The sequence below is a fragment of the Medicago sativa genome, chromosome 6 (assembly GCF_051527215.1).
Source record: "Medicago sativa cultivar Bolivia chromosome 6, Bolivia_mono, whole genome shotgun sequence".
NCBI lineage: Eukaryota > Viridiplantae > Streptophyta > Magnoliopsida > Fabales > Fabaceae > Medicago > Medicago sativa.
In genome coordinates, this window is record NC_140754.1 from 87726259 (window position 1) to 87740241 (window position 13983).

General features: G+C 33.9%; 3 protein-coding genes across 5 annotated transcripts in view; 1 reads left to right on the plus strand and 2 right to left on the minus strand.

The window, feature by feature from the left end:
• Positions 1-4103: 4103 nt before the first annotated feature.
• LOC146917851 (uncharacterized) lies at positions 4104-5444 on the minus strand. The gene is made up of 3 exons (XM_085716602.1): positions 5103-5444; positions 4796-5008; positions 4104-4683 (listed from the first exon to the last, which is right to left on the minus strand). The coding sequence occupies exons 1-3, from the start codon at positions 5397-5399 to the stop codon at positions 4402-4404; spliced, it is 792 nt and encodes a 263-aa protein (XP_085572728.1). The 5' UTR covers positions 5400-5444; the 3' UTR covers positions 4104-4401.
• Positions 5445-5528: 84 nt separating this feature from the next.
• Positions 5529-7888, minus strand: LOC146917852 (uncharacterized). Its single transcript, XM_085721955.1, has 2 exons — positions 6584-7888; positions 5529-6488 (listed from the first exon to the last, which is right to left on the minus strand). Exons 1-2 carry the CDS (start codon positions 7847-7849, stop codon positions 5529-5531), a joined length of 2226 nt encoding a protein of 741 aa, XP_085578081.1. The 5' UTR covers positions 7850-7888.
• A 3383-nt stretch (positions 7889-11271) lies between these two features.
• Positions 11272-13983, plus strand: part of LOC146917853 (uncharacterized) — a 31462-nt gene continuing 28750 nt past the window's right edge. Inside the window, exons 1-7 of one of the 3 annotated variants that reach the window (XM_085716615.1) lie at positions 11272-11485; positions 12080-12364; positions 12457-12531; positions 12729-12787; positions 12895-13030; positions 13310-13406; positions 13484-13550. In XM_085716615.1, coding sequence (XP_085572741.1) covers positions 12109-12364; positions 12457-12531; positions 12729-12787; positions 12895-13030; positions 13310-13406; positions 13484-13550 — 690 coding nt within the window. In that variant the 5' untranslated portion in view covers positions 11272-11485; positions 12080-12108. The other 2 variants (XM_085716614.1, XM_085716616.1) reach the window with 2 other exon arrangements.

Genomic DNA, 13983 nt, shown 5'->3' on the forward strand with positions numbered 1-13983 from the left:
TTTCATTAGTATTTTTTCCGGGAAAATTTTCATTAGTATTTTTTTCGGGAAATTTTCATTATGTGTATTCCGGTTTACAAAAAATTATGTGTATTCTGGTTTGTAAATACACAAAAAATTATGTGTATTCCGGTTTATAAATACACAAAAATTCCCGGAAAAAATACTAATGAAAATTTTGAAAATTTTTAAATATTTTCCTTATTTTCCAGAATTTTCAATTTTCCAGAATTCCGTATTTTTAAGAATTCCGTTTTCAAATTTTCCAGATATTTTCGAAATTTTTAAATTTTTTTCAATTTTTAAATTTTTTTAATACTAATGATTTTTCAATTTTTTTAATCATTTTTTATTTTTATTAATTTTTCCTAAATTTTTAAATTTTTCCGTATTTTTTCAATTATTTTTCATTTTTATTAATTTTTCAATTTTCCAGAATTTTTTAATATTTTTTTTCAATTTTCCAGAATTAAAATCAATTTTTTTATTAATTTTTCATTTTTCCAGAATTTTTATTTATTTTTTAATTACAAAATAAAAAAATTATTAAAAAATACAAAAATGCGTCCACGTCAGCGTTGACTGGGTCAAAATTGGGCTTGGGGGCCAAAATTGCAACCAAAAGTGAACTTAAGGGGCCAGAAAAGAGATAATTTTTTTTAGGGGGCCAAAATCACAACTTTTGGATACTTAGGGGGTCAAAAGTGTAATTAAGCCTTAAAGAAATGTAGAAAAAATTGGAGGGCATAGACTTAACCTAGTAAAAACACATGAATGTGCAAGACAACTCAAACTGGCATTACAAACATTTTAAGTCACGCATCTGAGCCAACCTCCAAAGGTTAATCCTAAATAAACAAAGGCCAACTATCTGGTGTATGAACCAATCATCAACACAAAATAGTCCACGAACCAACAACTCCCTACAGCGAGGCAACAAGCAACACCGACTCTTTCGAGTCCAACTAGTCTAGTGTCAATCATACAAATGAGTAGGAAGTAGTCTGAAGTCAGCCGCAACAAATATTCAAACAACATCGATGCGTCTCCATATCTTTGAAACGTGAATAACTCAACGACACTTGATAGTAATCAAAGAAATCAAAGGCATGACCACACGGCAGACACCGACAACACCAAACACAACCGTGAGATTGCGGTGGTGCACAAAACCGAATCACCACCAATCAATTTACAGCTATTTCTAGCCCACCGTTTGAAATCACACATTACAGCATGATTGTCATGTGTCAGCAGAACCAACCATGATACTTGCAGGGCTCGACACGTTTGAAAATGATCAATGAATCAAAAATCAGACACAACAACCATGAACCAGAAAACCCATCTGCAACAACTCCAACATCACTGTGGTCGAATCGCGGAAAACATGTCGGATCCTAAGTCTTACTAGCAAAGAACCGATCTAGATCTAAAAGACCCAGATTTTAGACCACCGACGATCTGTGACTCATGAGCAAATCAAAAAGCATGAGCTCTAGTTGCCACCACCGTGAACGACGGGGAAGGAAGACACTGTGAAACAAAACGACCTCCGCTAAGACCATTCCCAATGTGAGAGTTTTGGCTACATAAGTTATGGTACCAAATAGATACCCCATTTGAGAGATAATATGATGAATGCTTATAGGGAATAAGTGCTTCTTTAAGCACCACCTTCTCCTAGGGTCCGACACCAATTTAATATCAAACAATTGAAATATAATGATTTTTTTTATTTGAGATATAATGATATAGAGTTATTGATAGAATATATAAAGTTATTAGTTGATCTCATTTAATAGATTTATGTGAGGTGTTAAGTTGATGAGATTAAGTGCTTATTATGTACTACAATTTAAAAAATTATAAATGAGTTATGTGTCCGTGTGGGAGCAAGATCCTCTCCATTTAGCAAAATAATTGGGGTATGCAATTTGGAAAGAGATAGACACAAAAAATATATGTGTGGGTCCTACCACTAAGTGGGTTCCATAATCATTAATTATTTTATTTTTAAAAAAAAAATTATTTGTGTCTTTATCTCTCCAAATGGAAGAAATGAAGAACATAAATGGAGATGATCCTAACTCGTCTGCATGGGACCCACTTAAGCACCAACAGATGAATCTCTCCAACGTGGATGCTCTAACATTATTAATTGATTTACTAAGATGTTAATTACGGATGTATATACTTATTAATCATCGTCAAACTCAACTTCTGCTAAATAACTACACTCAAAAGTAAATAATTCGTATAAAATTTTGGATGTGAATAAGAATGAAGCATTCATCATATTAAAAAAAAACATTTATATCTAAACTTGGGTTTAAATCTAATTAACATTGTTCAAAATTTACTAATTTTAATCTAACTTTGAAAATATTTGGACTTCTTCTAAGAATATAAGATTTAAGATAAAAAAAAAAATTTAAGTAGTTAAGAGGCTATAATTTCACTCTTAAGACGAATAAGTGGATAACTTTATGTTTGAACATCAATCCCTACATATTGTAATGTTTATATCGATTGAGTTGTGCTCATAGGAATACAAATATAATACAATTGTTTTTGTTTTGTTCAAGTAACATTGTGCCGAAAAATTCACTCACTACAATGAATAGATCGAAAATTCATAATTCAAACTCTGATTCTTACTCTACCAAATTAGCTACGCTCATAGAGACTATGATATAATCCAACTTACTCAATCACAATTTCTCAATGAAGTCATTTTTTCGAAAGGAATACAATCCATATTTACATACAGACATACAGTCCAAAATGAAAGGAATTTTAAAATACCTTATTAAATTAAATCAAGAATACATACAGTCCAAAAAGAAAGGTATTTTGAAAAACATACATACAGTCCAAAAAGAAAGGTATTTTGAAAAACAAAAAGAAAGGTATTTTAAAATACCTTATTAAATTAAAGGCTTAAATATTCAAACCGTCCTTGTAATTACGCGCGTTTTTGAAAATCGTCCCTGTATCTTTTTTTGTTTCAAAACTCTCCTTGTAAGCTTCTGACGTTTTGCAAATGGTCCTTCCCGTTAACTCCCGTTACAAAAACGGCGAGGTGGCAGACGGAGACACACGTGGCATAGTGTGACTTGGCAAAATTAGGGTTATGTGTCAAAAGAGTTGGGTAGTGGCTAAATTGAGGGACCGAAAGCAAAAACGTAAAAGTGCAAAGGGATGAAATTAAAAACTCGTAAATATCAAATTTCAAATTTAAAAACTGGAGTTTTCATCTTCTTCATCCCTCTGTTCATTTGTTCTGCATCTCTCACCCACTACCTTCTTCGTCTTTCTGCAAAAAAATTCATCTCACCCAATGTCTTCTCATTCCATTACCAATTCATCTTCAATTGATTTGCCTATTTGTGGGTGCAACAAAGCAATGAAGATGTTTATCTCAAATTCAATTGACAACCCTAAAAGGAGATACTGGAAATGCCCAACATTTTTGGTGAGTTATTTTGTTTAATACTTTGTTTGTTGGGTATTTTCGCACACTTTAATGTAATTGAAAGATTTATATGGTTGATTTTGTTTTTAGGGTCCTAATAGTTGCAAGTTGTTCATATGGGATGATGAAATTGAGGGACATCCTCCATATGTTCGTCCAGAAGTAGTAAGAAGAGCTGAAGCATCACCTTCGAATGTCACAAAGCTTCCATGTGATTGCAACTGTGAAGAGATGCTGAAAGACATTACTGGAATAATGAAGGAATTCGGAATAAACAAAAATGAGAAGTTGAAGAAGAAGCTCCAATACTCAAGAAAGAAGGCAAATTTGTTAATGGTTCTGTTGGTTGTATCTTGGGCAATGTTCATTTCATATCTGAAGATGTAGTGTAATGACTCGGTTCACATGTTAAATCAATGTTATGAAGTTTATGACATTGTTGATTGTAATGAAAAGAAGTTGTGTTTCTTGAATCAATGAAATGAAGTTTGTTTGTCATAATAGTAAGCAAAGTTGTGTATCTGAAGTTTGTTTGTTTGTCAATGAAAAGAAGTTGTGTTTCTTGAATCAATGAAATGAAGTTTATGACATTGTTAAAGTAATATGATTATAGTAAGCAAAGTTGTAATAATAATTGTCTTGTTTCATAGCAAAATGCACCAAAATGGTCATTACTAACACCACAATGTATCAAGACATAACACCAAAATGGTCATTACAAACACCATAATGTACCAAAATGGTAAGACAACTACAGGTCATTACCAACATCATAATGTACCAAGACATAACAGAATAGGTCTAATAGCACCAAAACATCCAAAAAGGTGCTAACCAAATTACAGTTTCAACATAAGCATACTAGTGCAACTAACAGGTTCATAGCCAAAAAGTAAAACTTAAACATTAAACAGTTTCTTCATCTAGTCTGTAAAACTTGTGTCCTCCCCAGCAGTTCCTTTTGCTTGGTTTTTCTCCTGAATATTCTCATTCCAATGCACCAGACCTGTGACCAACTCCCTTGTAACCTTCTCTAGTTCCTCTGGTGGAAGCATCTTCAGGTCTCTCAACATTGCTTCAGCTTGAGTCTCTGATGGACCCCCAACAGTCATGACCTTCTTGCCTTGCACTTTTGCAATATTCTTTTGACATTTCACCAAACCAGTAATAACATCAGTTGTGTCATCATTTGTGCTCTGAGTTGCCTGAATATGATCAATTGAATTTGCAGCAGTCAGAGTCAATATCAAGAAGAAATTCAATCCTAATATCAAATTCAGGGCAATCCTAATACCAATTGAAGATGTTTACACTTACATTGTTTGTAGTTTTAGTGGAAGTAGCAAATTGAAAATCTCTTCTAGGCCTCTTTGATGGGCCTGACTCAAGTGCATCTTCAATGACCAATGGTTCATCAACTGCACTTCCAGGACCCTTTAGTTGAACACATCTGAGTTTTCTACATCTATTACTTCTCCTGAGATTTTTCACATTTACAACTTTCTTTGGACTTTGATGATTCTTTCTCATCTACAAAATGAAAATTTAAACATATGAAAACTTTTTGGTCTTAAATAAACACTAAACAAAACTGAAATATAACAAACACCATGAAATACTTAACTGGTTTAGTTGCAGCAGATGGGATGGAATTCATAACAGAGTTGACATTTGGTTGGCTTTGAGTAGCCTCAAATGCAGATGCAAGGTCTGCAGCAAGTGCCTCAAATTCAGGGTCTATGTCAGGAAGAATAACTGAACTTCCATTTGGTTGAGTCTTTGCAGGCTGTGTTCTTTTAGCAGGTGGAGTTTTTTTAGCAGGTTGAGTCTTTATGGAATGTTGAGACTTTTTTGTAAGATGAGAATTTTTTAGGGGCCTAGTGTATTTGGATGGTTGAGTGTTTGTCTGAGGGTTAGTCATTGGCTCAGAAGTTTGAGTGTTTGTCTGAGGGTTAGTCCTTTTAGGCTTTCTCTGCAAAATCAAAATAAACATAAAAAATTAGACCCTTTCAATCACATAAAAAACATAAAAAAAAAATCAAAATCTAATTTAGGGGTGTTGTTTTACCTTTCTTTTTTGTGCTTCAGGATCAATCACTTGACTTATACAACTCCTTGTATTGTGACCATGTTTGTTACACTTAGTGCACCTATATGTTGTAGCAGTCCTTCCCTTGTTAGGATCCTCATCAGGTTCTCTTCTCCTTAGTTTTTTGGGCCTACCAGGACCCCTCTTGTAAGCTGGAGGCAACATCTCTTCAACATCAACTTCTGGCCACATGTCTTCACCATTGATTGGACTGACATTGTTATCATAACAATCTATATACCTTGCCTTTGAGTAGCAGTCATCAACAAAGTCCTCAGGAGTTTGTTGTCTATATCCTAAGGCAGCTACTGCATGCCTACAAGGGATGCCAACAAGCTCCCAAAAATTGCATGTACAACTCCTCTTTGAAACATCAACAATAAAACTATGTTTGCTATGGATATGTACCACCTGCCATATCTCATTCTTAGACCAAATTGGAGTCCAATTACCACTCATCTCAACCTCTTTATCTAACCTATATCTAGGTTTAGGCATTATCCTTTGATTCCACCTATCTACTTTCTGTCTTAAAGTAGCATTCCTATTCATAAGATAACTTCTTATCCACTCACACATTGTTAAAACAGGTTTGTCTCTAGCCACCAATATAGTGCTATTAAAAGCTTCAGAAATGTTGTTCATAAGAACATCACATTTAGGGTAAAAGGAAAAGGCATGCTTACACCATGATTTGGTTGGGATTTTCATCAGCCACTCCCAAGCAGGTTCCTTGATAGCTTTCAATTCTTTCATTTTAGCCTCCCATTCTTGGATGTATGTGGCCTTTGCAGCACCCATCATGAGGTCCCTAATGAGTGTTCCTCCTCCAAATTTCTTTTTGAAATTGGCATACAGATGCCTCAAGCATAACCTATGCTCCACACTCTCAAACATCTCCTCAAACACAGAAATTAGACCCTGTACATTAGCAAAAATAAGTTTATTTAACTTATATAATAATCAGAGATATAATAATCAGAGAAATTAGTCACAGCAATAAGTTTTTTTTTTACCTTTTGCTGGTCAGAAATGAAGACCCATCTTTTGTCTTGTCCAATATCATCCAACAACAATGTTAGAAACCACCTCCATGACTCTTTTGTCTCAGTTTCACATACACCAAAAGCTAATGGGAAATACTGGTCGTTTGGGTCCCTGCCAACAGCAATTAAAAGAGTACCCCCATAATTGGTCTTAAGATGGCACCCATCAACTCCTATAAAGGGCCTACAAGCAGAAAACCCTCTCTTGATTCCATCTAAACAGAAATAAAAAGAAGAAAACCTAGGTTGTAGTTGTGGACCTATCCTTTCAACATTGATTTTGCAGTTGTTACCACCATTCACCCTCCTCAATTCAGCTGAGTACCTCCACAATAGATTGTATTGTTTTGCAGCATCTCCCTCAAGCTTCTCCTTCGCAATTTTTTTGGCCCTCCATGCTCTGCTCATTGTTATACCAACTGCATGTGTACTTCTCATATCAGTAACTATACTTTGGAGACTCAGATCTTTGTCAGATGTTGACATCTTAGCAAACACAGCCTTAGAAACCCACTTAGAACTTGCAGATCTATTTTCTGTTTTCCTGGCACACGTGTGGTCACCATACCATCTTTTCATCCTAAAAGTATGTTTGTCTCCAACTTTACTCACTAATGCTAAAAACCCACAATTACCCTTGCACTTTACCCTTACTCTTTCTTTATCATTTTTAGGAAACTTTATCTCATACCCATTCAAAACATTCCACTCAATAATTGCCTCCTTAAATTCAGCTAGTGACTTAAACTCCAAACCCACTTTAAACTTGTATTTCTTGTGTAAGTCTGCCATCACAAACTTCTCATATCTTGGTCCTTGATCATCATCTGAGACATCAGGGTCACTGCTACCTAGCTCTTCACTAACATAACCAACATCCAAACCATCTACAGCAACAGAGGATGAACCAGCTTCACCACCAACCACATTCATCATTTTCATGTTATCTACCACTGCATTACCAACTATAGGAGGAGTCTCATCATCTTCAACTAAAAACCCATCATCCATACCTAGAGCTCTTTCCTCCTCACTATCATCCATTCTTACTCTAGCAGCTTCATCTTCACTACTTTCCATATAGTCATCAGAACCATCACCACTCATTTCTTCATCATCACATACATCATCAGCTTCATTCATTGTGCCTTCTTCAACTACATGACCTGATTGACCTCCAACTTCCCCTGACATGTCCAAGTCCATAGAACTCTGCCCCACATGTGAACCTACCATCCCTATAACTGAATGCTCAACATACAAATGAGCCACACGTTTGTTCTCAACAACATAATCACCAACAGCATCAGTGTCATTATCATCAACAACCCTTTTGTATTTATCATCTTCAATAACATACCACCATAAACGATACTTAAGGTGATCATCATAACCTAACTCTTTAAGTATACCAGTAGCTTCAAAGTAGGACCACTTATCCCTATCAATCCCATTAACTACGTGTTCTTGACCCCCAGTGTAATACATAAGATAGTCCCTAACAAATTCACCCCCATGGTGAAATATAACTGACACACTCATCCCTGTCAAATTTTAGAAACATAAACTTTGTTAATAAACCTTCATGTTCGTATTCGATTCAAACACATGCAACAACAACACAAAAACAAGTATAAAACAACATCAAACAACATATAACGACACCATTCTAATCTTTTACATCTTTACATCCTTAAAAACTAAGATTCACAGATTTTTTTCGATTCAAACAACAAACAAAAGATAAGAAGAAAAACAAAGGATAGGTTGCAATGTTCTACCTCAAATGCAACCCAAAAACCGCTTCTTCTACTGTCGATCACCTTCAAAAACCTTCGCTAACCGTCGATTACACTTCTTTGCCGTCAAATCGTCTTCGTCTCCGTTCTCACACCATGCCTTTTTGACTTCTCTGAAACCCTATTTCACAAGGACGAAATGGAAAAAGAGAGGCATTTGTTCAATAAATAGGGGGGAAATCAAAAGACATGATGACTCACCAACTTTTGACACATAAGCCTAATTTTGCCAAGTCACACTATGCCACGTGTGTCTCCGTCTGCCACCTCGTCGTTTTTGTAATGGGAGTTAACGGGAAGGACCATTTGCAAAACGTCAGAAGCTTACAAGGAGAGTTTTGAAACAAAAAAAGATACAGGGACGATTTGCAAAAACGCGCGTAATTACAGGGACGGTTTGCATATTTAAGCCTAAATTAAATCACAACTTAATCAAGAATCCTGCTCTCTCTCCCTCTGTCTCGCCAGTTTCGAACCGAGGATGCGATAGTGGGGTTCAAATAAATCAATCCAACCAACTAAGCCACTCGTGAAACCGGCGTTGGTTAGTCCAGACATATACTATTTAAATGCCTTCGTTTTTGCTATTTCTGACAAACATAATTACTGATATTTGTGGAAGAATACTCAATCATGAATAGTGTGGTAACATTCAAAGTTTTACCGTGAGATGAATTGTTACCTAATTACCATTACAATGATTTTTTTCTCCATATAAATCCAATTAAATTTTATAGGTAGATTCTGAAAAATTATTTTAGAAACAAATGTAACAACCGATAATATGTTGTGATCAAAATGGTGGGTGTTTAAACCAAATAATTAATGAGTTTTATCAAATGATAAATAGTTTAAAAAAACGAGTTTGATTTTTTACTTGAACAATTTTTTGTGAGACATTACTTACTTTCTGACAGAATTCCTAATTAGGTAGAACTCATTTCACGTAAAAACCGAAGGTTAATACAAAAAACAAATGATGGGTGCTTGAATTCTTTACCAATTAGACTTATAGTTCAATACTTTTGACTGTGTCTATGGAAAAATATATATCGCAAGATATCAACTCTTTAAAAAATCTTAGTTCCTTTTAAAAAAAATTATATTGTGCTATTAAATCTCGTCAAATGTTACTGTTCTTTGTCCTCGTGAGCTTAGCTCAGTTGGTATGAACAATGCATAAAATATGCAAGGTCCAGGGTTCGAATCCCGACCACCATAAAAAAAATATCACTGTTCTTTCGGTCTTTTATCCTTTTTCCTTTTCTTTCGGTCTTTTAGAAATGTACTTATCACTGTTCTTTCGGTCTTTTATCCTTTTTCCTTTTCTTTCGGTCTTTTAGAAATGTACTTATATATATCATTCATTTCTTTCGGTCTTTTATCCTTTTTCCTTTTCTTTCGGTCTTTTAGAAATGTACTTATATATATCATTCATCAACAAAATCTTCGCAACAAAAACGGAATCTAAATCCAATTTCTTTAGATTAAGTTAAATCATTATCAATTGTATATCGTCACTGACCAAAGATTCTTCTAACAATTTCACACACATACATACAGTATATCATTTTATTAAATAATTAGCTAAACTCAAAGTGGATAATAAATTTCAGTTAAGGTCAATATATTCAATCAAAAGCAGTAAAATCAACTGTTTATTTAAATAATCATTATTCAAACTCTACTACCTTCCAATAGAATTATGAAATCATGAAATCATTATTCAAACTCTACTACCTTCCAATTGTAGAAGCCAAAAGGTTAAGACAAAAGATTTACAATATCATTGATTTTTTTTGTTAAGTAGGTTAGAATTCACATTTTCAACATGAATAAGTGGGGTGTCTGGGGTTCGAACCCCGAGCTATGCTCACGGAGACACAATATCATTGATTTAATCACAATTTAATGAAGAAATATTACTTTGCATTCAAAAATAATGATAGGAAAAATATAGGGACTTAATCAATTTTTGAATGCGAAGTAATATTTCTCTCTATTGTTTCTCCCTATTCCCACCCCTATAGAGAAATGATATTTGAACATTTATGTTGTGATAATTTTTGAATAACTTTCTCTCTTATACTTACATTTTGGTCTTATTCTTTCTCTTCCTTTTTTTCTCTCTATTGTTTTGGTCCCTACACTATTTTTTGTTCGGTTTCAGTCCCTACACTTTATACAAAAATTGATTAAGTCCCTATATTTTTCCCATGTTGGAAAATTAGCTCAAGCTAGTTCTAATGTGGTTTTAGGATGAATCCAAAAAATGTTTGTTTAGTATTTTTACGTTATAAATACAAAGGTTTCCTTGCAATTTAGCGGTGATTAATTTTTACAAAAAACTTGTGTGGCATAGGTGGATTTTCCCCTCTCAACATGATTTTCTTTACATGCAAAAGTCACCAATAGAATCTTTGACCATTTGTTTAAACAGACCCAAGTCCCTTGTCACATGAATTTTTTAATAATCCAAATTATGGATATTTGTTGTTGTTTTTTAATCAAAATAATTGATCAACAATAATATTTTTTTATGTTTTAAATTTTAATTTTTTGAATTGTTCATTTTTGGAACATTGTTGGTTAGCCTTTTATTTTTAATTTTAGTTTTATGTTTCTGAAGCTTCAAAAGACACGTTATTTCATGAATTGACACAAGAAAGAGATTAAGGAAACATAAAGTTTTCCTTTGTGTTTCTCCAATTCTTGCTTGTTTAGTTCTTTTGGATTTCTTTTTGGATACCCTTTACTCTCAATTATCCTTCTTTTCTTGAATTTTATCTCTTTAAAACTTTTACTTTAAGCAACCATTTAAGTGTTATTAAAACCGTGTAAGCATAGTTTAATCTTTTGAAAACTTTTTAGTTTTTGTCTAGTTGGCACAATTTTTAAACATTGACACGGACATCACTTGTCATATCTCATGCTGTTCTTGTGATATTGTTTCTTTTTATCTCTATTTTTTATATTTTCTTTCTCAAACTCAAAAGCCCTACCTGTGAATTTTCTATGCAGAAAATACCATAACTTTTGACTTGACTAGTCAACAACCAAGGCTAAGGACAAGGTTTGTTAGTTAAATAATTAACGGTCCGTTTGGATCGTCTTATTTAAGATTATGTACTTACATAAATACTTGTTAGACGTTTTGACAACGCTTATGAAAACAACTTCTGACATATTTATAAGTTGTTTCAGCTAATTTTCATAAGCTCTTCAGGATAGTTTATGAAAATAACTTGTTCAAAAATATTTTGACTTTTTTTATCTTTTGTAATAAAGAAGATTTTTTAGCTTATGAGAGAGTGGATGAATAAGAGACAATCATTAATGGTGATGATGACAAGAGCCTAAAAAATGGTACAAAAATAATGCTAATGAATAAAATATTTGTTTGTTTATATAAAGTAATGATGTGGAGAATGGAGAGTGCCATTATAAGTTAAATGTAATGCTTCTCGTGAGCAACCTAATACCACTTTTTGTTGGTTGGCAACTTGGCATTTAATTAGTCTTGTTAGTGATTTTTTAGTGTTAATCTCTTAGCTTCCTTGTAAGTGTTCTTTATTCTTTAATATCATAACACTTCAATAAAATGAATCAACATTTCTATGAGTGATAGAGATTCTTAGGTTGATTTATTGTAGCTTGTTTGTATCAGCATTCAGCAGGTATAGTAAACCTTCAGAGATGGGATGTATAGGATCAACTCCGAAGGATTCTGGTGGAAATCGAAGGAGGCCTGGGAGTATTGGAGAGGTTTCGGTATATGTTCCTGGTTTAAGAATTCCGAAACCTGTTGATTTTTCTCAATCATCACTTGGTGATTATCTGTCGAAGAATATAATCGAACGGTTATCTGCTCTTAGAACGCGTATAGTTGTGATGGCTAGTCAAGAAGGTCCTACAATTACAAGAACAAAAAGAAAAAGTGTTACTCAACATGGTTAGTTTTTTAGCAAAAGTAAAATTATTCTATGATATATAAGCTGTGTTATAATTTATTGATGCATTGGTGTCGTGTGATTTCATCTTCAGGTGGTTCAACGCTAGCTAATCTTCTTCAGGCTCTTGAAGATTACTTGCCGGTTCTTCTAGGATTAGTTAAAGACGGTAAATCTTGTATTTGTTCGTTAGTACATGATGTATGCTCTCTGTATTTTATCAGCAGGAATCGAACTTAGTACCTCGATGTTTAAACCATTTACACACCATGCGCACCGACCACTTGTGCTAGACCCCAGTGGTTGATGTATGCTATCTGTAAGACAAAGTATTGATTATTATTATTATTTATCTTTATGGTGTAGGAAGTCATTTACAATACAAAGTACAGTTTGTTTGGATGAACCAAGAAGATGAAAAAGAGGTAGCTTCTAAAATTCATACATATTTTTGAGTTTAATTTGGATCTTACTTCCTGTAATGAAGATTGCTGATCAATTTGTTCCGGTTACTTTTGTGCGCTTTTTACAGGAAACAACCATGTCTAACGCTTGGTATGAGGTGTTGTCGGTTTTGCATTTGATGGCAATGCTATTACTGTCAAAGGCTAATCTTTTGCTGCTTCCAAGATCATCCAGTGATGGTCATCAGCAGAAAGTATCAGATGGTACGTACCAAGTAATACTACAAAAAGATTGGTAAATGCTTACAAATCATGTATAAATGGTGACGACCACGTAATATCTTGACACTATCAAATGATCTTGTTTCTTTTGTGTTCGTGCATGCGTGCATGTACATTTAATGACTAGTAATTGCTAATTTGTCGCAATAGTCATATTAAACTGAAAAGTATAAGTTTATTAGATTCTGTTTTTTCCTTCCATTTTGCCACAATCCGATTGTATGAAAGTTAAGCTTTTGGTATCGACTAACACTCTAACAGAAAGCCGACGAACTTCTATTGATATCTTCTTAAAGGCTTCTGGATATCTGGATTGCGCGGTCAAACATGTTCTTCCACAGCTACCTGCAGAGCTCAGGTTTGTACTAATCTGGATTGTCACACTTTTGTATTGTTAAATTTCTTTGATGTTTATTACACTGGCTTTGATTTTAGGAGAAACTTACCAGTTGACCTAGCGGAAGGAGTTCTCCGAGCACTCTCTCTACAAGCTTTAGGACAGGTATTGATGTTTATTTTGTATAGAGTAGACTCATCAAGTGTCATTTGTATCATTGTTCCTCAATGGCTAAAAACTAATCAGTTTCCCTAACATGGAAAATTTAATTAGTTATCTTATCACAAAGTTATGGTGATTATGCAAAGTGTTGATTTAGCATCGCTAGGGAATAATGCATCTATCATAATATTATGCTCATGTTTTCCATGGAGATAGCAATTTGTTTTCTCAACACTAAAAAACACTTTGTTTTCCATGGAGATAACTATTTTCGTGCGTCCCAAAATTCATTAGTTTTCTTAATACTGTTCTAAGGGAGTTTAGTTTTATCTCGGGGATTTGTGTCAAGTAATGTAATGTCTGATTCGAAGCCATTAATTTGTATGGAGAATCGATCACTAGAATAAGGGGATTGTTTAATGTTTAGATACTAGAT